Below are 24112 nucleotides of genomic sequence, written 5' to 3'. Positions count from 1 at the left end.
GTGTTTTCTTCAATTCACATGGACTTTAGTCTTCTGCTTCTTGGCTGGTCACAAATTTCAGTGACTCATCCTTTAAAACATGCAAGCTATCTATGAACATTGCTCATATCAACAGTGTTATATGTTCTTCATTTTTTCATGAATCCCGAAAGTTGAGTTTTCTCTGGATTTGAAAAGGAACTCTATTACTATCCATTGGCAGAAAGGAACATTGGTTTGACTGTTCATAACTACAGATCTGTAATAGATAGAAACTTAAGCCTGATATGCTTTCATCAATATCATTTATAAATATTGAAAACAACACTAGGCCCAACACTGTGTCATTTTAGCATTTTTTTTGTTTTAATATCTATCAACAATATATAAAACTTAATGAGGCTAACTTATTTGCAAAAAATTTTGTTGCCTAAGTGGCATTACTTATGGACTAAACCTTGTATTTAAAATACTCACTTTCACAATACCAGATGTGTTCCAACAATCAATCACTCTATGGATGCAAACAAATTTCCAAACATCTGTCCTGCATTCATCCTCTTTCAATTTAAGTTCATATTCCCTTATGTGCATTTTCCAAGAAAGGGTAAGGAAGACATCATCATTTACTTTACTCAATCCACTGAAAGCCTTAAACACTTTGTGTCTTCTTGCAGGTGCCTAATTTCCAAGCATTATAATTTGCAGAACTTAAGTCTTTCATAGTAAGTATAATTTTTTGAATCCTTAACTAATTCTGTTGCTTTTCCCTGAAAACAGTTTTAAAATGTTTCTATACCTGCTTCTATACCTGCCTTACAGAATTAATATTAGTAATAGCAATGAGGCAAGAAAACAAGCTTTGAATACATAGCAATGATGCAAGGAAAAAGAAAAGAGAGAGAAGAGAAGAGAAGATAAGGCAATTATTAGGCCACATCAAGATGCGAACTAATCATACTCTAACATCCCAATCTTACAACTCCAGAAAATTAATAAATTTTTGTATTTTGAAATTTATTATAATTTTAAACAGACAGAGTTAAACAAATTGCTGATGTGTTTCCACTGTTGTTTGTTTGAGGTAGAGCAGAGATTGGCATTGTCAATGGGGGGGCAGTTAAGACTAAAACAGAACAATAGAAGTGTCAGTTGGAGACTGTTCTGTTTACTTGCAAATATAATGGATGCAGCACACAGATATGGCCACAAAGATAAGTTAGGAAGGAAAAAAGGCACTGTCCCCAAATTGTTCCTTAAGAACTGTAAGTGCAAGCAAATGCGTAGTACAGTAAAGATAAAGGGAAAATAAGAGTTAAGAATTGACCATGGAGGGAAAAAAAATCAGCCGTAACTCTAGTAATGGAAGACACTTTAAGTTTCGGCAGATACAAAGTGTTGCAGTTGTAAACTGACTTTGCGACGCCATTGAAAACTGAAGGACGGCTAGGTCAGGCAAAGAGTGTTAAAAAAGGATTAAGGGATTATAAGAGAGTAGCCATTTAGTAAAGTGACTGATGGAAGCAGCTCTGTAAAGAACCCGGGTCTACAGAAAGATGGCTTGGCCATACAGAAGGTTCCCTAGGCAAAGAGGAGAGACTTTAGTGAATAAGAATAAAGACGTAAAAAGAGAAATTAATGGTGATTGGTGAAGGAAAGGGGGAAGAGGGATGAACAAAAAGGAGAAACAAGAGTGTGAGAGGAGTGAGACAGGTTTTGGAAGGTGAGAGATATTTTGGAGGTGTGTGGGGAGATTTTTGGAGGACAGAGATTTTTGAAAATGGGAGTGAGAACAGGGCTGGCACAGTTCAGTGGGTATTGATAAAAGTAGAGTGAGGGGGAAAGAATAAGAAAGAAAATGATATGAGAAGTGAAGACAGTTGCAGGAAAGTCTAAATGAATGGCCAGAGCAGTGTCCCAGAAGCAAAACCTTTGTATTATGGAGAGAACTAACAAACAACACAGTCCAGAGATGTGCGCCTAGTGAACCAGTAAAAGCCAGACCAAGGAAGACAACTGCTTGAAAGAGATTAGAAGCCAAGAACCCTATCAAGGCAGTGGGAAGAAAAGAGAAAGGTAGAGAAAGCAAGTCCTGAAATTTTGATTATGTTAACTGATAGACAATGAATAGGACTGTTAGGTCAAGCTGAATACTTTATTATAAAAAAAAAGGGGAACAGTGGCAGATAGAGAAAAAGAGTGTAAGAGAGTGAATTACCTAGCTGATGTAAAAGCATATGTGGAGTAATGTATTAGATGTTATTGTCATTAACATATACTTAGTGCTCTGAGTGGAGTAACCAGTTTGTTCATAACCCACTGAGAGATCTGAAGGGCCAGAGAAGGTTACATGCCCAATTTTATGTTCATGTGTATCAAGAGAGAGAGAGGGAATATAATGTAATTATGTATATATACATATATGTTTAGGTTGTAAACCACATCAGAAAAGTTAATCAAAGAATAAAAAAGGGATAAGTTCTCACAATTGGTTTGTTGTGAAGCACTTTTAAAAGGTTGATTAAGAAAGGGATAACAAAATACCTTTAGTCTTATGCATGTGGAAGAAGGGATAAAAAAAACATATAAGATAATTATATGTGTATGCAAAAGTAGAGATTATATGAGAGATTATCCATATGTATTACTTTGAAAGAGATTATCCATATGTATTACTGTGAAGGAGTATGAATCGAAGATGGTATATGCTAGTTAATTTAGCAATTTTTTTATTGCTCATACGTTTTACATGGTTATAAAAAGTGGTATCTGAGAGCATAAAATTATGTAGAAAGCAGTGAGTGATTGTATATTTATGATTAATTTAGTGGTTGTATTTTCCATATGATTCTAACAGTGCAATAAACTTTGTTATGTTGATAATAAAAATGTCTCATCATTCAGAGAAATGAATGAGAAATGAACACACAGCTCTATAGCAAACCACTGGGCTTATCCTGGTTGGAGGAAGAATAAAAGAAAATCCTCATTACATGGAATCTTCTGATATTGAAAAAGGCAAATAAAATAAAATAATTGAACAGCAGATAGCTTGTGGACCTTGGAAGGAATTGAGGATCCCTGTTCTGGAATTTAAACTTACAGCAACAGCCCATTGAGGTTCCAAGGTAAGCTGAGGGTATTATAGCAAAATAGAATTAAAAGAGAATAAAATTAAGAAAGACCCAGTTTCCAAAATACAATAACATTAATTCAAGAAGGGTAGTACCCATTTATAATCATTCTGTCTTCTGCCACTCAACCATCTCTTTATCAATAGCAGTAATCTGCCTCCAATGCCACACTGCTCCAATTTGAACAGTGGTTTTTTATGTGGAACATTGTCAAAAGCTTTACTTAAATCTAAATACATTGTGACAAAATCATTTTTTGCCTCAGAACAATGATACAAAGAATGTACAAGGTGTATATAAAGCAGTTAAAAAGTTTCAGAAATTTTGCAACAGCTACCAATGGCTCCAGTATCTTTTTGTCTCTTTGTGCCTGCACATGCAAGGACATTTGCAGGTACACATATTCAATGATTAGTTTAGGCATGCATACTAACTCAGTTCAAGAATGAGAGTAAAATAGCAAAGGAAAATTTTAGCTTGCACCCTTTTTTAGAGTGAATTGTTTCATACATAAAGTTTTGTGTGCATCTGGGAAAGCCTTTCTCACAAACTTTTACAATTTTCAACATTTAATGTTTGATCATTATTCAAATATGCATACAAACATCTAAAATTCGTGGCCTACACAAACAGACTAAGCATGCATTCCCAAATCAACCACTAATATATAACCATACATGTCCCATATCTGCACACATAAAGATGTGCAAAGGTATTATGATTGATGGCCATTTCAAAAGTTCCAAAACTTAAAGGCTACTGCAAATTCAAACTGAGAGGAACCCCTCATTAAATTTCAACTAAACTCAGTAGGATGACAAATCAAGGAATTTTTTCTGGTAATCTGGAATCATTCAGGAAATGAGAATTAAAATGTAGAATGATGAGGTGAGTTCCTTGAGGATATAGATTATGTGTTCACAGATTAGCAGTAATCCTTTCAAAGCCAATGGTAGGGACAACAGGGACACCTTTATCTCCTGTTGCTTTTTTGTATTAATATTTTGTCCCACAATATACATATTCCATTTTCCTTTTTTTGTATTTTATTTTTCAGCCTCTGGGTGCAATTTGAAGTTTAATTAATTTTGCCTCCAAAGAAGTGAAGCAGCTTTCAATATGTTAGGCTATGTAATATCTTTTCTTAAACTGTAAACCAATACATTTTTGTTCAGTCAGAACACAGAGTTGAGTCTTTAATTATTATTATTGCTCTTATATTATTTCTCACTGATTGGAGGTTCCACCTCGTGACAGGTATTGCTACCAAATACACAGGGTGGTTGTTACGTCTGGTGTTACTGTTGGTTGAGGAACTCTCTGACTATCCTACAGGTATTCAGGATTGTGACTCTTTGGAATTCCTTGTAAGTGTTTGCTGGGAGACCTATTGCTGTTAGGCTGCTATGTAGGGTCTTTGGCACCATACCTGTGGTTGACAGGATGCTCAGGATGGTCGTTACTTGTTGCATATGCCACATCTCTTTGATCTCCTGCCTTAGGTTCGTGTACTTCTTGATTTTTTCCCCATGGGTTTTTGCAGGTTGCCAATGTTGGGTACCGATAGGTAGATAGGTAGCCTTTCCAATCAGATAGGTAGCCTTTTCCTTCTTGTCCACAAGGGTTATGTCCGGTCTGTTGTGCGGGATTGTCTTATCCGTTATTATGGCACAGTACCAGTATAGCTTGTGGGTTGGGGTCTCTAGTACTGCCTGCAGTTTTTATTTATAGTACAGTACACTTTCTTCGATCAACTGGTATTTCCTTGCTAGCTTCTGATGTATTATCCTGGCTACCTGGTCATGTCTATGAGTGTACCAGTCTGGGTGATCACCTTGCATCCTGCGGTGATGTGTTGGATCGTTTCTGAGGTCAGGTGGCATTGTCGACGTGTCATCAGACACTCCGGGCTCCTTGGCGATGTATTTTCTATAGTTTCTAGTGTTGATTAACTAGTCTTGGATGGCGAGCATGAATCCTTCAGTCTTAGGGAAGAGTGTCCTGCTCATGAGCCATGCATTGGAAGTAATTTTATCTTTTATCTATGTGTGATGGAGATCATTGTAGTGTCTGCCATAGAGTGTCTTCTCTGCACATCTTTCTAGCTTTGTTTGTGCCTCCTGGTTGGGAGGGGACTCCTCGCTTAGGTTGGGTGGGGGTATACTGCTTTCTATCTTCCTTATGGCCTGGTGGAGTGCTGCTGTGTGTGTTTCTGGAAGTAATCCTTCAGGTTAGCAATTGCTGTTTTCTGTTGCTCGATGAGGTCTATCAGGCCCCTTCCTCCTTCTTTCTGAGCAATTGTCAGTCTCTCCACGGCTAACTTCGGGTGGTGTTGGCAGCTCTCGGTCATCATTGTCCTTGTGTTGTTGTTTGTTATTTGGTTTTTAGGAGCATTAGCAACTAAGGCCATATTGCTCCAGGGCTATGCAGTGGTCATTCCCTGACCTTTCGCATCCTTCATATTTGGTGATCACGGGCTCGAACCCCGGTCTAATCAAGAAGCATGTGCTACGCAGTGCTGCTCTTGCCCACCTGGCTACAGAGGCACCCCCATTGTCCTTATCTTTCTCATGATATCCTCCAGCTCAGTTTTAGTCCAATCTATGACCCCGAAGGAGTATGTTAGCACTGGAACTGCAAAGATGTTTATGGCTTTAACTGCTTTCCTTTTAGCAGGCTTCTGAGTCTCTGATGGTATTTTTCAGTCAGGCAGGCCTTAATTTCCTTGTGCTGTAATTGCTGAGCCTGCATCATCCCCAAGTATTTGTATTCCTCTCCCTCTGCCATGGCTTCGATCTCTTTACCAATCTGCAGTTGGTACTTTCAGTTGACTAATTTTCTCTGGTTTATTATTATTATTATTATTAGCCATATGGTGGAAGGAAGCCTGAGACTTATACTGCACCAGCCAAAAATATTTCTGAGTTACCCTGAGAAACAGAGAGAGAGAGAGAGCGAGAGAGAGAGAGAGAGAACAAGAGTCAGAAGTAGAAGGGTATCACCAAGAACGAGAAGAATGATGATATCCAGCTCAGGACCCTGGGTGTGCCAAGCCCATACTCACTAGATGTGAGCCACTGGAGTCCCAGCATAGATATGAGCATCAGTAAAAATAAAAAAAATTACGATGATCCTGATGATTATAATAAACATCCCATTCACATTTTGACCAAATTAATCTTTAAATAACAAAGGTGAATAGAAATAGGGTCATATAAGACTAACTTTCTCAACAAAAAATAAGTTCAGTTGTGGTGAATTACAGTTTTTATTTTAAACAAACAATTCAGAATGTAAATAACAATTAAATCACTAGAACAGGAATAAAACAATCACCTTCCACCCATTGGCATAAGGCACAAAGAAGTGGATCCAATTTTGTAAGGCAGTGTATACATCTATATACTAAAGTGGACAACTTAACAGCTATGGGTTTTCACTTGATTATTGAAAAAAACTAATGGCTTTCTCTCAAATGCCTGATAATCTCTGAGGCTGAGCAAGTGTTTGCACTGCTGCAGTTATTTGGAGCTTACATTTGCATTCAAATGGCAGCTGATATTTAAAAACCTTGAAGGTTTTAATTTTTTTAAAACTTAAAAACCTTGTGTTAGTGTAGTTGGTACTTACCTAGACTTCTATGTAGTGGTGAATCTGTACAGTCTGCGGGGACTTGAGCAAATCCAGGGACTGGTTGGGAAGTGAGGTAAAATACACCATGCAGAACATCAGCTGCATGCATGCGGTTGTGATCTATAGAAGAAAAATACATAATTTTAACTAATGCACAAACACTTTAGAAGCTATTATGAACATGCATAAGCATTATTTGTAATAGAATTTTTGGTAAAGCATCATATACCTGATGGTTCAAAATCCAGGAAATCCCTAGAGTAATTGCATTCATACAAAAAATAATGTTGATAGTTAATCTTTAAATAACAAAGGTGAATAAAAATAGGGGCATATAAGACTAATTTTCTCAAGAAATAAGTTCAGTTGTAGTGAATTACAGTTTTAACTTTAAACAAACATTTCGGAATGGAACAGAACTGATGCATATTAGTATTAGGAAATGATGGAAGGAAGCAAGCGTATACATACCAGCAAAAAAAAAAAAAAAAAAAAACTACCCACATCTGTCCATCTCTCTCTAATAATTTGTCCAATTCTTCTTTAAATTTATTCAAACTACCCACTTCTACAACACCAGGTGAAATTCTCAATATTAAACTGCCAGCAAGTGCATCCTGTTTAATAACGAGACTGGGTATATGGGCTGTTTACTTACTTGCAATTTTAAAGATGAGATATCGTATAACAAAAAATTTTGGACGAAATGCACATGTGAAAATGGCCGTCTGGGTGGTGGTATCCACAGAGAATAAGTAACAATGGTCTTTTCCACTGGTGAAGCGTTGCTTATTCAAGGTAGTGCAATATCAGGCAACTCATTGTCAGTGTTCTCCCCAGAAAATTTTGCCAGCCGGGTGGGGAAGTGTAATACTTCACAATATTATAAAATTTTCTGTTATTTATAAATGTCATCACTTAAGCGATCCAGAACAAAAATTAATTGCATAATTTAACATTATATGCTCCTGTCGCATTGACCTCAATTGCATAGTATGTTCGAATTAATACTGATCGAGATCATCAAGCAGTACCATATGTACTGCTCGATGGGTCCTGGGGAGAACACTGCATTGTGAAGGTATTCACAATATGAGATTTGATAAAAAATAATGCCATTTTCACCAATTCGGTGATTCACTTATGTAAAAACATGATGCTATTGCACCAATCTTTACGTTAAGCGAATTTCTTGTAGGTTGAGGCTATAGCCCTTCCAAATTCTTTCAGTCTATACTGTTATATGCCATCTGGAGTCTCTCATATTGTGAAGTTATACTTCATAACTGGGATATCACTTATTGAAACACCAGGGTAACTACCTACCTACCAACGATAAGCCATATAGCCTTGAAATGGCCGTCTGGGTGGTGATATCCACTGAGAATAAGTAACAGTCTTCTCCACTGGTAAAGTGTTGTTTATTTGAGGTCATACAATATCAGGCAACTCCTTGTGAAGGTATTCACAATATGAGATATGATAAAAATGATGCCATTTTCACCTAGGTTCTTAATGGCTATTAACACCATTCACATAGGTTCTTAATGACTATTAAGTTCAAGGTGGAAAAAAAATCAAATGAAAAAAAAAAAAAAAAAAACAACACAAAACCGTTCCTATTTCTTCATTTAAATCTGAAGAGGTGCATTACTATAGAACCACTTTTTTTCTATTTTTTTTTTCATTGCCTTTTTTCACAGAAGCCAGCTGATATTGACCAGTTACCTCATTAGAACTTCCTCATTAAGCAAAGTTGAGCAAAATTTATTAATAGAAAATGTTTTGATTGCAGACTGCAAAAAGCAATCAATACTCTAACCTGAAGAACCTTGTTAAGAATGCCCTTATATCAATCACCAACCAAAAGAATTTGTCATTGCAATTCTATTTATATTACCATTATTAACATAATGTTTATAAAATGAATATTTATTCACAGAAATTTATGGAATGAAAAAAAAAAAAATAGCAAACAATGAAATATTAGCTATTTTATAAAAATGACATTGTTATATGAAAAGATGCATTAAAAGTGGAATTCACAAAAAATGGAGGTCACACAGTCTTAATTTTTAAGAACATTTAATAACTCACTGACCAGAAGCTTTTATCTAAAATTATGCATCAGCCAAAAAAAAAAAAAAAAAAAACAATTTCACACATCCATTCCCTCTAAACGTTTGTCCAGTTCCTCCTTGAATTTAGTTAAGCTATCAACTTCCACAATGACAGATGGAAGATTGTTCCAGCAATCAACTACCTGCTGGCTAAAGGCAAATTTCTTTTTCAATCAATTTGAATTTATGTCCTCTCAGGATTGTAATCTGAGCAAGAGGAAGAATCCCATCAGAACTGAGCTTGCTCAACCCATTCAAGGCCTTATACAGTTCAATCAGATCACCTGTCAGGTGCCTAGTCTCCAGATGCTGAAATTAGCAGAACTTAAGCCCTTCTTGGTAAGAGGACCCCTTCATTCCTCTCACCAATCTTGTTGCCTTTCTCTGTACTTGCTCAAGCAACTCTACATCCTTCTTAAAATGAGGCTTCCAGACCTGTACACAGTACTCAAGGTGTGGCCTGACCATTGCTTTATGCAAAGGGATAATCACCTCCTTTTCCCTACTAGCAAAATTCCCCATGACCAGCTCTGGCAGCCTGTCTGCACTGCTCAGAAAACTTCATATCTGACTGCACAATCTCCTAGGTCTTTTTCATTTTCTACCACCCTAAGTGTAGTACCACACAGTTGGTACGTTTCTCTGGGGTTACTTCTACCCCTATGCAGTACTTTGCATTTGTCAATGTTAAACTTCATCTGCCCAACTTTTCTAGATCCTGTTGCAGTAGCACATTGCCATTACTGTCATTAACAACCCTGCCAACCTTTGTATCATCTGCATACTTGGACATTATGCCTGATATACCTTCATCAATATCATTGATAAATATACAAAACAACAGTGGGCCCAACACCAAACCCAGAGGGACTCCACTAATAACATTAGTCCACGAATTAATATTACTACATCATTGTGTCCATTGATTACCACTATGTCTTCTCCCACTCAACCACCCTTTTATCCATTGTAGCAACTTGCCCTTAATACCATACTGCTCTAATTTGTACAGTAGTCTTCCATGTGCAACAGTATCAAAAGCTCTCCTGAAATCCAAGTATATGATATCAAAATTATTTTTTGCATCCAGTTCCTTTGCAACCACATCATAGCATCCAATCAAATTTTCAGACAAGACTTTCCCTTAACAAACCCATGCTGTGTTCTGAATTATTATTGCAGTCTTGCCTTTATATTTAAGTCTTTGTTTTCTACTCTGTCCCTACCTTCTGCTTACACTGCCTTCAAATATGATAACATTACTACACTTTATACACTACATTAATATTACTTGTATATATTAATAGTAATTACATTAATAGTAATATATTAATATTACTACATCATTGTGATGTATACAGTGTTGAGCAAACTAAGTTTGTTACTCAGTGCATCATTTCACATTATGGAGGCATTTTGCCATGAGGTGTCTTGAAATTGCAATACTCTACACAAAATGCACTGCTCAAGGAAGTATATTGCTGTTTTATTTAAAGCATGTGCCATTACCTAAACACAGGTTTCAATCCTTTTATGGGATATCATCAGTGGGTAGATAGACACAGTGAAGATCCAAACAATCCAGTGACAAGAAATATCCACAATATGTAAGATGAAAGAAGGTGCAGTAAACTAAATGAAGTCAAATGGGTACATGGTAAAAACCTTATGCTGTGATAGCTATATAATAATATTGTATGTAGCATTAAGTAAACTAAGTCTGCTATATAGTGCAGACTTAGTTTGCATTACTACCCAGACCTAGGTTTTAATCCTTTCTGGGATCAAAATTTTTTCAAAATATTTTTTCTTAATGGTATCATTACTGTACCAACCTGCCCAACAATGATATCCCAAAAAGGATCAAAACATGAGTCTGAATAGTGGCACACACTTTAAATAAAACAGCAACATATCTCTCCACTTGAGTAGCATTTTTATTTAGAAGTGCAATACCAAAGCAACTTGTGACAGAATGCCTCCATTATATGAGATGATGCATTAATGTAACAAAGTTAGTTTGCTCAATGCTACATACAGAATGCCCTTCATGAACAATAATATTATACAGCTCTTGTAGAATAGGGTTTCATTGAAAATTCATTTCACTTCAGTTAATATTACCTTAATATTTTAACATCTACATTTCTAAATTATACCATCTTCAATATGATAATGGGAAGTTTTATGTTTATGAATTGATTTTTGCTTAATATTTTCATAATTATTCATACCAAATATAAAACAGCAAATGTTCAACATTGTTTCTCTCCAGCAGGACAATCACCTCCTTGATCTGGATGACAAAATTCCTGCACATCACTGACAGAACTCCATAAGCTGTCCTAGCAGCCTGTCTATACTGCTCAGAGAATATCATATTGGACTGTATAATTACACTCAGGTCTTTTTCTTTTAGCTTGAGTGCTGCACCACCCAAATGGTATGTTATTCTAGAATTACTACTTCCCATATGCAGTATGTTGCATTTTTCAATGTTAAATCTAAACTGTCACTTCTCAGTGGACCTCACTAAATTTTCTAGGTATTGTTGCAGCATCATACCTTGATTTCTGTTAACCACCCTGCAAACCTTCATATCCTCTACAAACTTTGAAAATAAACTTGATCTAAAAAAATAGAAACTATATCTTCATCAATATCGTTAATAAATACTGAAGGCAATAAAGGACCAAGCACTAAATTCTGAGGGATCCCACTAATAACCGGTCCAAGAATAAACGTGCCGATTAATAACCACCCTCTGCCTTCTGCCATTAGATACTGTTCCACATGAATGCTTGTCAGAGCAATGCTCTAACAAGCATTCATGTGGAACAGTATCTAAAGCTTTGCTGAAATCTATGTGATATAAAAATACTCCTGGCATCCAGTTCTCTTGTTACAGCATCGAAGTAGCCAATCACATTGGTGAGGCAAGACCCTCCCTTAACAAATCCATGCTGTGATTGCCATATAACTCCATTCCTGTCAAAATTATCCTGCATTATTTCTTTAACCACTGACTCCATTATTTTTCCTGGACAATTTGCACATTTCTAACCCATGGAGGCCTCCTATGAATCCAAGGATAGTTATGGCTAAAGGGTTATTTCTCTCTTTTGCTGTTACTTTTAATATAATTGGATGGATTCCATCAGCCCCAGGTGCCTTATTTACTTTTAACCTCAACACTTTCTCTTCTACTTTCCTCTCAATTCTCACAAAATCATTTAGTGCCCAGTTAGAAGTTGATACACATCTGATATGCCCATAGCTAAACACATCTTCACATGTGAATACAGATGAAAAATATTCAGTTTGTCAGGAACTAGAACAGAATCAACAATGGTTGTTATTCATATCTAGTGGACCAGTATATTTCATCATTTTCCTTCCAGTATTAACATCAGAAAAGAATTGTTTGCTACTTTTTTTTGTTTCTAGCCAAAGACTTCTTGTAATCTGCCTTCACTTGCATAACGCCTTTTGTGACTTAATTGCAGACTAGTTTATACCTAATATAGGTTTCTGTAACTCTTGATAACTTATATGCATCCCATACATTTTCCTCTCTGTCATTAGTCTCAGCAGTTCGTTTGTCATCCATTTAGGTCTAAACCTTGAGCAGCATCTCTCTTAGTTGGTATGAAAAGCTTGGTAGCTTCTACAATTATTTTCCTAACACTTCCCATTTTATGATTTGCAGTTGATAACAATATCAGTTAGTTCCACTGAAAAGAATTTTAGAACTGTCTACAACCATTGCGATCACATTAGTAAAGTAAAATAACTTCCCTTTATCCTTGACATTAGTTACATCTTTATGTAAATCTCACATCAATACACTGTGATCACTGACACCCAATGGTTCTTTTATCAGATTCTTAATGCATGACAAGTCATTGCTGATAATCCGATCAGGGATACTGCTTTCTGTTGTTGCCTCTCTAGCATGTTGCATTGGAAAACAGTCATCCACTAAATACAGTAAGGTTCTGTTGCTGTGCAACAGAACCTTACTGTATTTAGTGGATGTAGACTTGTGACCAGTCCACAAGTTTCAGTCAATTTCTGGATAGTTAAAGTCCCCCATTTTAAGACATTCTGATTTCCCGGCCCGTTCTGAACTCAAAGCATGCACTCGTTTTAGGCAAGGCAATTTCAATTATGGGCAACAAGTTCATCCATTTCTACCAAAATCTGTTTTTGATCAATTAAAAAATAAAATATTCTTAGGATTTAATGAAAAATGAGCAGTTTTTCAAACTTTAAATACATTAATACCTTGTTATTCATTTTAATCTGCTCTATTTGAAAGTAATTTTATTAAAATTAAAATTCTTAGAAAAAGATATTTTATCTACCTTAAGGAATTACCTACTTTAAGAATGACAATTTAAGTAATATCATTTTCAGATTATATTACTTAAATTTCTTCAAAAGAAAAGGTTGCAATTGCTTTGAAAATAATTTTAGTCAAATCTAGCTAATAAAGATTATGGGTTATAAAACCTCACCTATGAAAATTTAGACTATATTGTTAATCAGTGGCATTTTGGCATCCAACTTTTACACAATGAGCCAAAACATTATGACCAGTGAGTGGTTATGCAAAGCGAAGCAACTGCAGGTGAACTACAGCGTGTGCATGGGTCAGGACACGGTATGTAAAAAACACCTGATACTGAGCTCTGTTAATCAATGTTACTCTTGTTCTTCAGATGGGAAAGGCAGCAGACTTAAGTGAGTTTGACAAAGGCCAACTTGTCATGCATTAAGAATCTGATAAAAGAACCACTGGGTGGCAGTGATCACAGTGTATTGATGTGAGATTTACATAAAGATGTAACTAATGTCAAGGATAAAGGGAAATTATTTTACTTTACTAATGTGATCGCAATGGTTGTAGACAGTTCTAAAATTCTTTTCAGTGGAACTAACTGATATTGTTATCAACTGCAAATCATAAAATGGGAAGTGTTAGGAAAATAATTGTAGAAGCTACCAAGCTTTTCATACCAACTAAGAGAGATGCTGCTCAAGGTTTAGACCTAAATGGATGACAAATGAACTGCTGAGACTAGTGACAGAGAGGAAAATATATGGGATGCATATAAATTATCAAGAGTTACAGAAACCTATATTCGGTAGTTCATGGGTTTTCCCTCCTCGGACCACTTTTGGTAGGTACTAACCATGGCTGACTGTGGTTAGCACCCCACCAGCCATGCTGTTTCGGATATGCTCTGACCCAGTCCTTTTGGCCTTTGTCAAATTCGCTTAAGTCCACTGAATTTCCCATCTGAAGAACAAGAGTAACACTGATTACTGGAGCTCAGTATCAGGTGTTTTTTATACCATGTCCCAACCCATGCACGTTTCATAGTTCACCAGCAGTTGCTTCAATTTGCATAATGACTCGCTGGTCATAATGTTTTGGCTCATCAGTGTATTCCTTTGAATGGCAATGGATATCAAAACAATATAAAATGTATTTTAATTAACATACATTTATATGTTATAAAGGAAGTTGATAATTTATATGCATCCCATATATTTCCCTCTGTGTTAAAATTTTTGGAAAACCTAGTATAATTTAAGCTTCATTGAACTACTTACTTAAAAAAAATTTAATTAAAAATTAAAAAACTTAAAAACAGGAATGCAACTGGATGTGCACATATATGAATTACATTGTATATGTAATAATTTATTACATACTGACATCTGCCACATTATTCATGGTTTAAGAAGCGAAGAAGAGAAGTCTTAACAGAATTTTGTTTCTGCTTCTCTTAACAAAGTTCATTAATGCAATGCAAAAGATCTCTCGATCCTTGAATGGCCTTGCTGCTCCACTCCATGTTTGGCTAATCTTAAATGAGAATGGTCATCTCTTTCTTCAACAAACCAAAGGCATCAGTCATTCCTTTTGTGTCGTGAGCTGCTTTACTTGTGTGTTGGTTGCACTTCCTCTTCCCACACTGTGCTTTTATCCTTTATTGCTCCAACTCAATCAGATCATCAGAATAGTTCAGCATAGTGCCATTCCATCATCTCCACCATGTTACTTATAAACAATTCATTGAAGCCAATCTCATTTGCCAACTCTATAATCTGTAACCAAATTCTGGAGACAGTGGCGAGTTCCTGAACATCGTGAATACACTTCTGTTATACTCCTCCCCACACCACGCATCACAGCCTGAGTGGTCCTCCCCTGATGCCACATTATTGTCTACATTCTTGCTATCAGTGGGAACAAAAAGTTCCTATTTGTTGGCATGAAAACAACTTATATTGTCATTCAGGCCATCAGTATTATTATAAGTATGGCCAGGCATTTTGCCAAAAACAAGCCAGACCCTGTTGTTGAGATTTTGTTCCTCACAATACTTCTTCACAAGGGGAAAGAAGAAGCTGAAGTTCTTAAATTTAGAATTTAAAATTTTAATATTAAAAACAATGTCATATCAAAAAGATGCAAATCAGGTACTAACTCTGCAGTGATTTCAAAAGGTATTTTACTATGAATAAATAAATAAAAAAAAAAAGAAAGTAGAATGATTGATTTGAGAATTCTGAATTTTTGGGATTTTAGTTTGTTGGGATTCTGTTTTATTGGGATTTTGATTTTCAGGGTATCAACTTTCAGGATTTTGATTTAGTCCCATTTTGGATGGTTATTATAATGCATTAAAAATATGATTACAGAAACTTAATTGTGTGTCCGCAATATGCAGGTATATTTGTTGTGTTAGAAATGTGTGCATATTTGTGCAATTGTATATTAGCAATGGGGTGGATAAGCTTTAAACAGTTCATTTTTATTGCTATTCCTACACTAATTAATATCATAAATTCCTGAAGCTCTGTGTGGCTATCCCAGAGTATTAAAAGAATATTTTTGATTTAACATCATAAATCTTTATTTGTCCTACTAAATTTAAAATATAGGTGTACATTGGTAAGTGACAAATTCCCTTCACGGCAGACAATGCCAGGGGATTATCATAAAATGCGAATAAAAGAATGTCTAAAATATACAAGAAAGGTTAAATATACATGAAAAGATTACATTTAAACTACATTCCTCTTCACTACATTTCTGTCTAGAGTCCTGGCAATTGTAATACAAAAGTTCATCTTAACATCACATCCACTGATCAACTTGTGCGAGATATACAATTGCGTACACACAGTTCTTGACAGAAATTCGCACAACTACTAGGCAACAGTAGCCTCAGCGAGCCACACTGCGGTTTGTTTCCTATATTTAGGGTCTTCTATGAGCCTTAGTAGGTCAATTCCGATATGTGTTAGGCACTGAATTGATTCTAACGCACTGGCGGGTATAAACCTGTCGGCCATCTTCAGTCTGTTGGTCTTCATTCTCAAGAATTTTGTGCCTCTCAATGCAGATGGCGGGATGTGCCACTCACAAAGCTGCCAGAAGCATGGTGATGATATCGTGCCAGTCATCATTTTGATTGTAGTTATTAATCGTTTCCAGGAAATGATGTCTGGTAAACGCTGCAGTTTTAGCTGTTCAGAGAGCTGCGTGGTCCTTAACTGTTGAGGGAGGTGGTGCTTATGGTTTGCCCACTTCAGCAGCCAGAATTCACTCGCATATATTCTCCTAATGTGGGTAGGGGTGGCTGACGCCCACAATTCAGCGCCATACAAAATGGCTGAATACACTGTGGTTCTTAAATATCGTGCGGTTGTTGCAGTCTGTTTCACGTGCAAGAGGTGCTGTTTTGTTGCCCAACGTAAGTAGTTCATTTTCTTTACAATCAGGTCAATATGAGAGTTGAACGTAAGTTTCATATCAAATGTTACTCCCAGATCTCTATGCGTCTCAACAACTGGGACAGGTTTGCCATTAAGTTTCGGGTGTACGAGCGTAGGCGATTTTTTGAGCGAGTACACCATGATTACAGTCTTCTGCGGATTTAGGGCCAAGCCAAATTTGTCCAAGTACACGAATAAGTTCAGAAGCTTATAATTAATCTGCACACACAATGCCCTGTTGTTCATGGACGGTTGGATGGGTTTTTTTTTTTTTTTGATTTGGTAGTTGTTGGCGCATCGGCTTCTGTGGCCATATTGCACCTCCCAAGGTTTTTGCAGTACTTTGATCCAAGCCCGAGGCGGGAATCGAACCCGCGACCTTTGGGTTGCCGGGCAGGTACTTTACCCACTCGGCTAGCCCGGCCGGCGGTTGGATGGGTGTTAGGATCTTAATGTCATCTGCATAAGTGCATACATCATCTCTACCATTGCAGAAAGGGATCATCATGGTGGTAAAGAGGAGTCCTGATAAAACTCCACCCTGTGGAACTCCTGCATGGAGTTGGCGTTGGAGGATCTGACTATCTGTGCGGTAATAAATGGACCGACAAGTAAGTAGGGCCTGTAGGAACTTCAGCAAATTTCCTTTTATTTGGAAGGCGTGTTGGAGCAGATGAAGTAAGGCATGTACATCCAGACTATCGAAGGCTGCTTTTATATCGGCATAAATTATTGCAATTTCCTTTCTGGCTTGGAAAGCATTTAGTATCGTGGCCTGAACTGTGAGGAGTTTAGTTATTGTTGATCTTGCAGTCATTGAATAATGAATCTGTTGAGGCTGCCCAGCCAGTATCTGATTCGACAACTTTGGCAACAGAGCTTTCTCCAGTACTTTTAACAGGGTAGATGCAGTAGATATTGGCCTATAGTGCTCCACAAGGTTAGGCTTTGTAATTTTCGGCATTGGAATTACAGCGTACTTATTCCAGTTCTCAGGGAAAACTCGGCAAGCAAGGATAGAGCTATAAATTGCTTGGAGTGGTTCAATTAGGTAAGGACTATGGCACTTTACCATGAAGTGGGGGACTCCATCAACTCCAGCTGTGTTAGTTGGCCTGAGGGAGTTAATACTCTGTATTAGTGCTTCTTTAGTTATAGGAACAGACTCCATCTCATTGTCAACTAATTGATCCCACTCAAACTCCCTGACTTGAGACTCATGATGTATGCTGGAGAATCTGCTGATGTGGTCCATCCACGCTTCTTTGTCAAGCCCCTGATTTGTGTCACTTTTATGTGTGCAACGAGGTAGCTTTCCCCTGTCAAGTGTGTCTTTCATGTAGCGGTTGATTGCTCTAGATTTTACTTAAATTACTATAAGGTACTTGGTTTGTTTCTGTACCATTGAACCTAGCCACCCATCAATAAGATGGAAATAATCATTGAGGAAGCTGCTTATTTGCTATTTGTTTGTATTGCAGCGGTAATACTGCAATACAAACAAATAGCATTGTCCTCTCTTTTGAGAAGTGCTGTTTATCATTACAGATCAGTACTATAAATCTACATCCTTATTCTGAAAATTTTAAATAAAACCCATTACTTTTGTAAATGATAAAATAAACCATAAAATGCAAGTTTGTATTTAGTTTTAGTGGAAGAAGAAGGCTTTAAATGTTTTAAAATAATATTTAAGAATTACTTACATGGCTTCTCCCTATAACCAGTTTCTAATGCATGGAAGTAATTAAGGAATTCTTGGAGAGGAATTCGGAATGCTTCAAAGAGGCCAACTTCCAAAAAAATCCGGTAAGACACCTGAAACAAGATCAAAATTAGATACTAATATATATTCTAGTTCTTACAGATAATCAAAATCTATGATTTAAAATGAAATGGTTATTCATTCACTCAGTAGAAATTATAAAATATGTGTACTAGATGTCTTTTTTTTTTTTTTTTTGGTAGTTGTTGGCGCATCGGCTTCTGTGGCCATAATGCACCTCCTAAGGTTTTTGCAGTACTCTGATCCAAGCCCGAGGTGGGATTTGAACCCGCGACCTTTGGGTTGCCAGGCAGGCACTTTACCCACCCGGCTAGCCCGGTCGGCACTACTATATGTCTGCATATCATTATAATTATACAGCCAGAAATTATATTTGTTAGGGGGGATGGATGGATATCTGCTTCATAGAAAGTACTATCCTTTCCACATATATAATATGAAAGGGAAAGTTTAAAAAGGAAAAAAAAAAAAAAAAAAAAAGGAAAGGTTTAATGGATCTCCAGGAAAGGGAAGAATCCTGATCTCATTGAATGCAAAATCATGTACAAGATACTGCTAACTTTGTAGTAACTGTAGCAAAAAATAATTTCTGAAAATGCTGTGTGTTATCTCAGAGGAAACAGAATGGTTTTCAAGTACAGTCAGAGCAAAATAATTAAAAAATATATGGAAATCAAAATGATTCCAGGCAAAGTATGATGACTAATTATGAGATTAGTATTTTATTATTGATGTTCTGCCAAGGGCAGGTCCACCCATATACTCAATTACTTCTTCATATCTCCCTATCTCCACCTCTTTTTCTCTCCATATTCACCATTCACTCTCAATTTATCTCTCACAGTTTCCTCAATCTTCCTCTGGGTCTCGTCTCCTGAATGTCTCCTTCCACCACATCCTTCACTTCACAACACACGTCCAATACAATTTCTCTTCCACTTTCTGATTATTTCAGTCAAACATCTCTTCTCAAAACCTCTCCACTTCTCACCTGATCAACACATCTTATCTTTTCAATCCTTCTCCACACCTGGATCTATGTGGTAAATTCTTTACATCCTTGTGTATAATTATGAGATGCTAACCAAAAATTTACATCTGGACTTCTCCTGCTATGGAAATACAGACGATTATATGGAATTTGCTGCTGAAGGTGAAAAAAGTTCACATATTTCTGAGCAATTTCATATCAACCTTGATCATAGTATGTTACTTTCAGCATTATTTTATGTGCCTCTGTAAAAGATAATGTCATATCAGGATGATGGATATGAAAGAACAAGTCAGCATGGTGAAATTATTAATTAACATTTACAAAGGGATTCAATAATATCTACCTGGAGCTATCAAACTCAAGCATCTAGAAAATTGCAGGCTGGGGGGGGGTGCCCCTGGTTGTATCATAAAGAAAAATCAAACGAGGAAAAGTTTGAGTTCTTCTGGTTAAAAACAAAATGTCCCTTATCCCACACCCTCTATATCTAGCTCCTTGTGATTGTTTTTTCTTTTGTTTCTGAATCTGAAATTTAAACTCAAGGGGAACATATTTCAGAGATCCAACAACAATCAAAAGATGCACTGAAAGAAATAACAAAGCAGAGATTTCAGAAGTGCTTCCGGCAATGGTAGAATTGCTGAATAATGTGTATTATTTTGCAAGGTGACTACTTCAGAATAGTCAATAAGTTAAACTTTTTTTTTTGTTAGTCAGGAAACTTTTGAGTAACTTCTCATGTGTACTACTACTGCTCTTTTAATTACATTTCATTTGCACATAAATCACTTTCAAAATTTAGTTTGGTTGTTAATACTGTATTATCATCATGCAAATTCTATAACAGACCAATGTCAAAATAATGATAGAGATGTGCAGAAGTTTGCCTTTAGCTAGAGGGTGGTTGATTGCCAGAAAAAACTTCCATCTGTTGTTGTGGAAGTTGATAGATTAAATAAGTTCAAGGAATAAATAGGCAAACCATTGAAGGGAATGGATAAGTGAAATGGGAAGGTTTTTTTTTTTTTTTCTTTTTGGCTGATGCTGTCTGAGCTTGCTCTCTTACTTCATTTGCCACTACAAATACCACTATTACTAATAATAATAACAACATTTTTCCAAAGGGTCAGCTTTCTTCATGAATACAACTCTGATTCTTACCTAAGCTTTCAGTGAATTTCTACTTACCAAGATTAAGATTCCCAGGATTGAACAGATATTGTCTGAATGGCTCTTATTTAAATTTTGTGTAGCCTTCACAGTAAATAGAGAAGCAAAAGCATATGTTTATTAGCTATATAAAAGTATATAGGTTAAGATATATTCCAATAAACATAGAGCCAGTCCTCATTTAATGAATTCTCACCATAAAAAATTATTTTAATGGAAACCTTTTCTTTCTATATTAAGAAAATGTCATAAAAATGCTGCTGTGGGAAGCGAAAGTAAAAGGAAGGAAGGAAGTAAAAGGATCAGCTGGTAAATGTAAAGAAAAAGATTGTCAAAATGTATGAAACTGGGATTAACAACATGGAGATAGCGAACATGGCCAAGAGTTCAGGTGCAACAACTGTTAAGGGAAAGGATAAAATACTGGAGGAAATTCAGAATATTACTGACATGTAACTGACAAGAATAAAGAATTATAATTAGCAAGTTTGAAAATATATACATATATAGAAATGTGCGTGCATCATTGATTAGTGCAGTGGTTTTCAACCGGGGTGCCACAACAACGTTTCGGGGGTGTCACATAATTTGGGTTTAAGTTACTTAAATTTATTATTATTTTTAAAATTTATATACAGTATTTATTTCATTATAAAAAGGTATATCCTTATTATTATGTTCCATAGACCACAATGACAGTATTTACATATGTCAACTAATCATTCTATTTATTCACAATTCCAAAATAAAAAAAATACAAAAAAATCTCACGTTATAAAAGATAAGGGTTTCATTACAAACAATATTACTAATATGGTTAGGGAAGGATGTTATGTGGTTTCTATCCATTTAAATTATAATATATCTAAATTGCCACTTAGGTCTGAGCGTCCAGCAGGAGGATTCGGTCAGCAGCAAGGTATGATGATGGGTATTGGCAAGATACCTGAAACATTACTCAATGTATATTAATTTAAGTTGTTTGTTTGTTATTTGGTTTTTAAGAGCATTAGCAACTAAAGCCATATTACTCAGGGGATATGCGGTGGTCATTCCCTGACCTTTCTGCATCCTCCGTATTTGGTGATCACAGGCTCGAACCCCGGTCTAATCAAGAAGTGTGTGCTACGCACTGCTGTTCCTGCCCACCTGGCTACGGAGGCACCTATTATTAATTTAGGTAACACCTAAATAAAATATATTAATACTCCACATGGTATATAAGAGTGGTAATTTAGATATATTATAATTTAAACAATATTACATTATGGTTAACCTTTAGTGCTCCCTTGTCGAGTGGGACTCGACATGGCACAAACATGTGCCCTGGGACTTATGTATTGAATTAAGCTTGGCAATAAGTTGCTTACATGTATTGAAAATATATTTGGCTACTTGGAAGAATTTTCTACATCTTATTTATATGAGTTAGGATTTTCTGTGCTTACCATTATAAAAACTAACAAGAGAGAAAGACTACAAATGATTGAGGAAGAAATGAGAGTATGTCTCTCCAATATTCCACCTAATATCAATAAGATCTGCGACTCACACTAGGCACAAATATCTAATTGAAAAGTTATGCAAACCAAGTGTTTAAATACCTTCCATTGTACGGTATCTTTTTAATTTTGTGGTGAGCTATAATTGATGTTTATTTAGTACCTCTATATGAAGAATAAAATTATTATATAAGTATATATATAATTTTAATTACGAATTGTAATTTTGCTTATCTCTATATATTAAAAAAGTTTTCCTCCTAGTGATATTTCTTCAAACCAGCGGGAGAAGAGGACAGGACAATTATGTCACTACAAATGCGCAGGTAAATAATTACATAGGTCATTTCCTGATTAGATTTCGATCAGTGCATTATAATGTTATTATTATACAAATAATAACATTATACAATACAAAACTATACCAATATTTACAAAAAACTAAACTATTTACAATCATACCTCTACTATATCGGGATGATGGGGTCCCTTAATCAGCTGACATTAATATATAAAAACGTTACAATGGAACATCAAATGATGCTGGGCATAGTCACGTATTAGACAGTGAAGCACATGCACGAGGTTGGTGAATGTTAAATGGAACGTACACAAATGGGTTACTGGGCAGAATCAGACGCTTGCTGTTGATAATGTAGAGCGCATGTGTGGGACGCATGCCAACATTCATTGAATTGAAAGACAACTGCCTCCATAACATTCACCAATCTCCTGCACGCGCTTCACTGTCTAATACGTGACCATGCCTGGCATCATTTGATGTTCCAGTGTAACATTTTTTGTATATTAATATCAGCTGATGAAGGGACCCAATATAGTTTGTATATTTGTAAATAGTTTAGTATTTTGTAAATATTTGTATGGTTTGTAAATATTTTAGTTAAATATTTTAGTCCTGCTCTTTCGGATGCAACAATATTCCTCATGCATTATGGAACCCGAAGAAAAAGGCCTTTTCCTAAGTGACCTAAGTAAACACAGGTAAATCATTATACAGCGATATTTATTCAACCTTGAGAATGCCATGTGATGCGGTAGCCAATGAGAGAAGAGGGATGCAGGTCGCATGGTACAAGTGGGTGGGGTAATTATGTCACTACAAATGCACAGGTAAATAATTACATAGGTCATTTCCTGATTAGATATCAATCAGTGCATTTTGACAGGTGTGTCTTTTATGTTGAAAAGATTTGACTTACTCCATCATACCTCTACATTTTATGTAGAAAAGTGTGTGCAGGGGGTTGGCGAACAAAGCAAACAGGGGGCACAGCCCCCTAGTAATTATATTATTATAATTATCATAACTTTTTTTAATATTAGATATATACATATATATATATATATAGAGAGAGAGAATTGGATCTAACAGGCAGAAAATTGAGTAGGGATGCCACAAAATAAAATAAATTACTTAAGGGTACCATTATTAAAAAAAGGTCAAAAATCACTGGGTTAGTGTGTTACTAATCAATGATGACACAGAAACCCTAGCTACCCGTAATCCAGGCCTTATATAACTTTTCTTTTTTCATACTTCATTCATTTCCACATATTTTAAAAATTTTATACATTCACAATGTGAAACCATTGAAACCCAAAAATCGCAGTTTCAAATTTTATCATTTATTATTCAAGTAATGGTAATGTGTATCAAAATTATGATTCTAACTTACCTGGCTAAGTATTAAGTCTCCAACTTGATTATGCAGATCAAATATCGGATAGTCCCAGTCTGTGATACAATTAAGAAGCGGGTCAGTTGCAAGGCTAGGTATATCATACAATATGTCATCTACTAATATCGTTGTACTTTCTCCTTGAGTTGTGGTCAGAACCTAAAAGCAGAATAATTAAAAGCTACTGTCAAGAGATACACTTAAACATTTTTCATGTGATTTAATGACTAAGGCACCATGCAAGGTGCTTTCAAAAAGTTTTTTAAAATATAATTTCTTAGAGATAAAAGAACAAAA

At 35.9% G+C, this 24112-nt stretch overlaps 1 protein-coding gene across 1 annotated transcript in view; it reads right to left on the bottom strand.

Moving 5' to 3' along the window:
* Positions 1 to 24112, bottom strand: part of LOC150076313 (cGMP-inhibited 3',5'-cyclic phosphodiesterase 3B-like) — a 290459-nt gene that overhangs the window by 181806 nt on the left and 84541 nt on the right. Inside the window, exons 3-5 of the mRNA XM_090387318.1 lie at positions 23813 to 23974; positions 18370 to 18481; positions 6744 to 6866 (exon numbers count right to left, since the gene is read on the bottom strand). Coding sequence (XP_090243444.1) covers positions 6744 to 6866; positions 18370 to 18481; positions 23813 to 23974 — 397 coding nt within the window. The remainder of the gene's footprint in view (positions 1 to 6743; positions 6867 to 18369; positions 18482 to 23812; positions 23975 to 24112) is intronic.

The sequence above is a fragment of the Mastigoproctus giganteus genome, chromosome 13, assembly GCF_048544385.1.
Source record: "Mastigoproctus giganteus isolate SK-2022 chromosome 13, ASM4854438v1, whole genome shotgun sequence".
NCBI lineage: Eukaryota > Metazoa > Arthropoda > Arachnida > Uropygi > Thelyphonidae > Mastigoproctus > Mastigoproctus giganteus.
The sequence above is the reverse complement of the archived record's forward strand: the minus strand, read 5'-3'. Positions and strand labels throughout refer to the sequence as shown.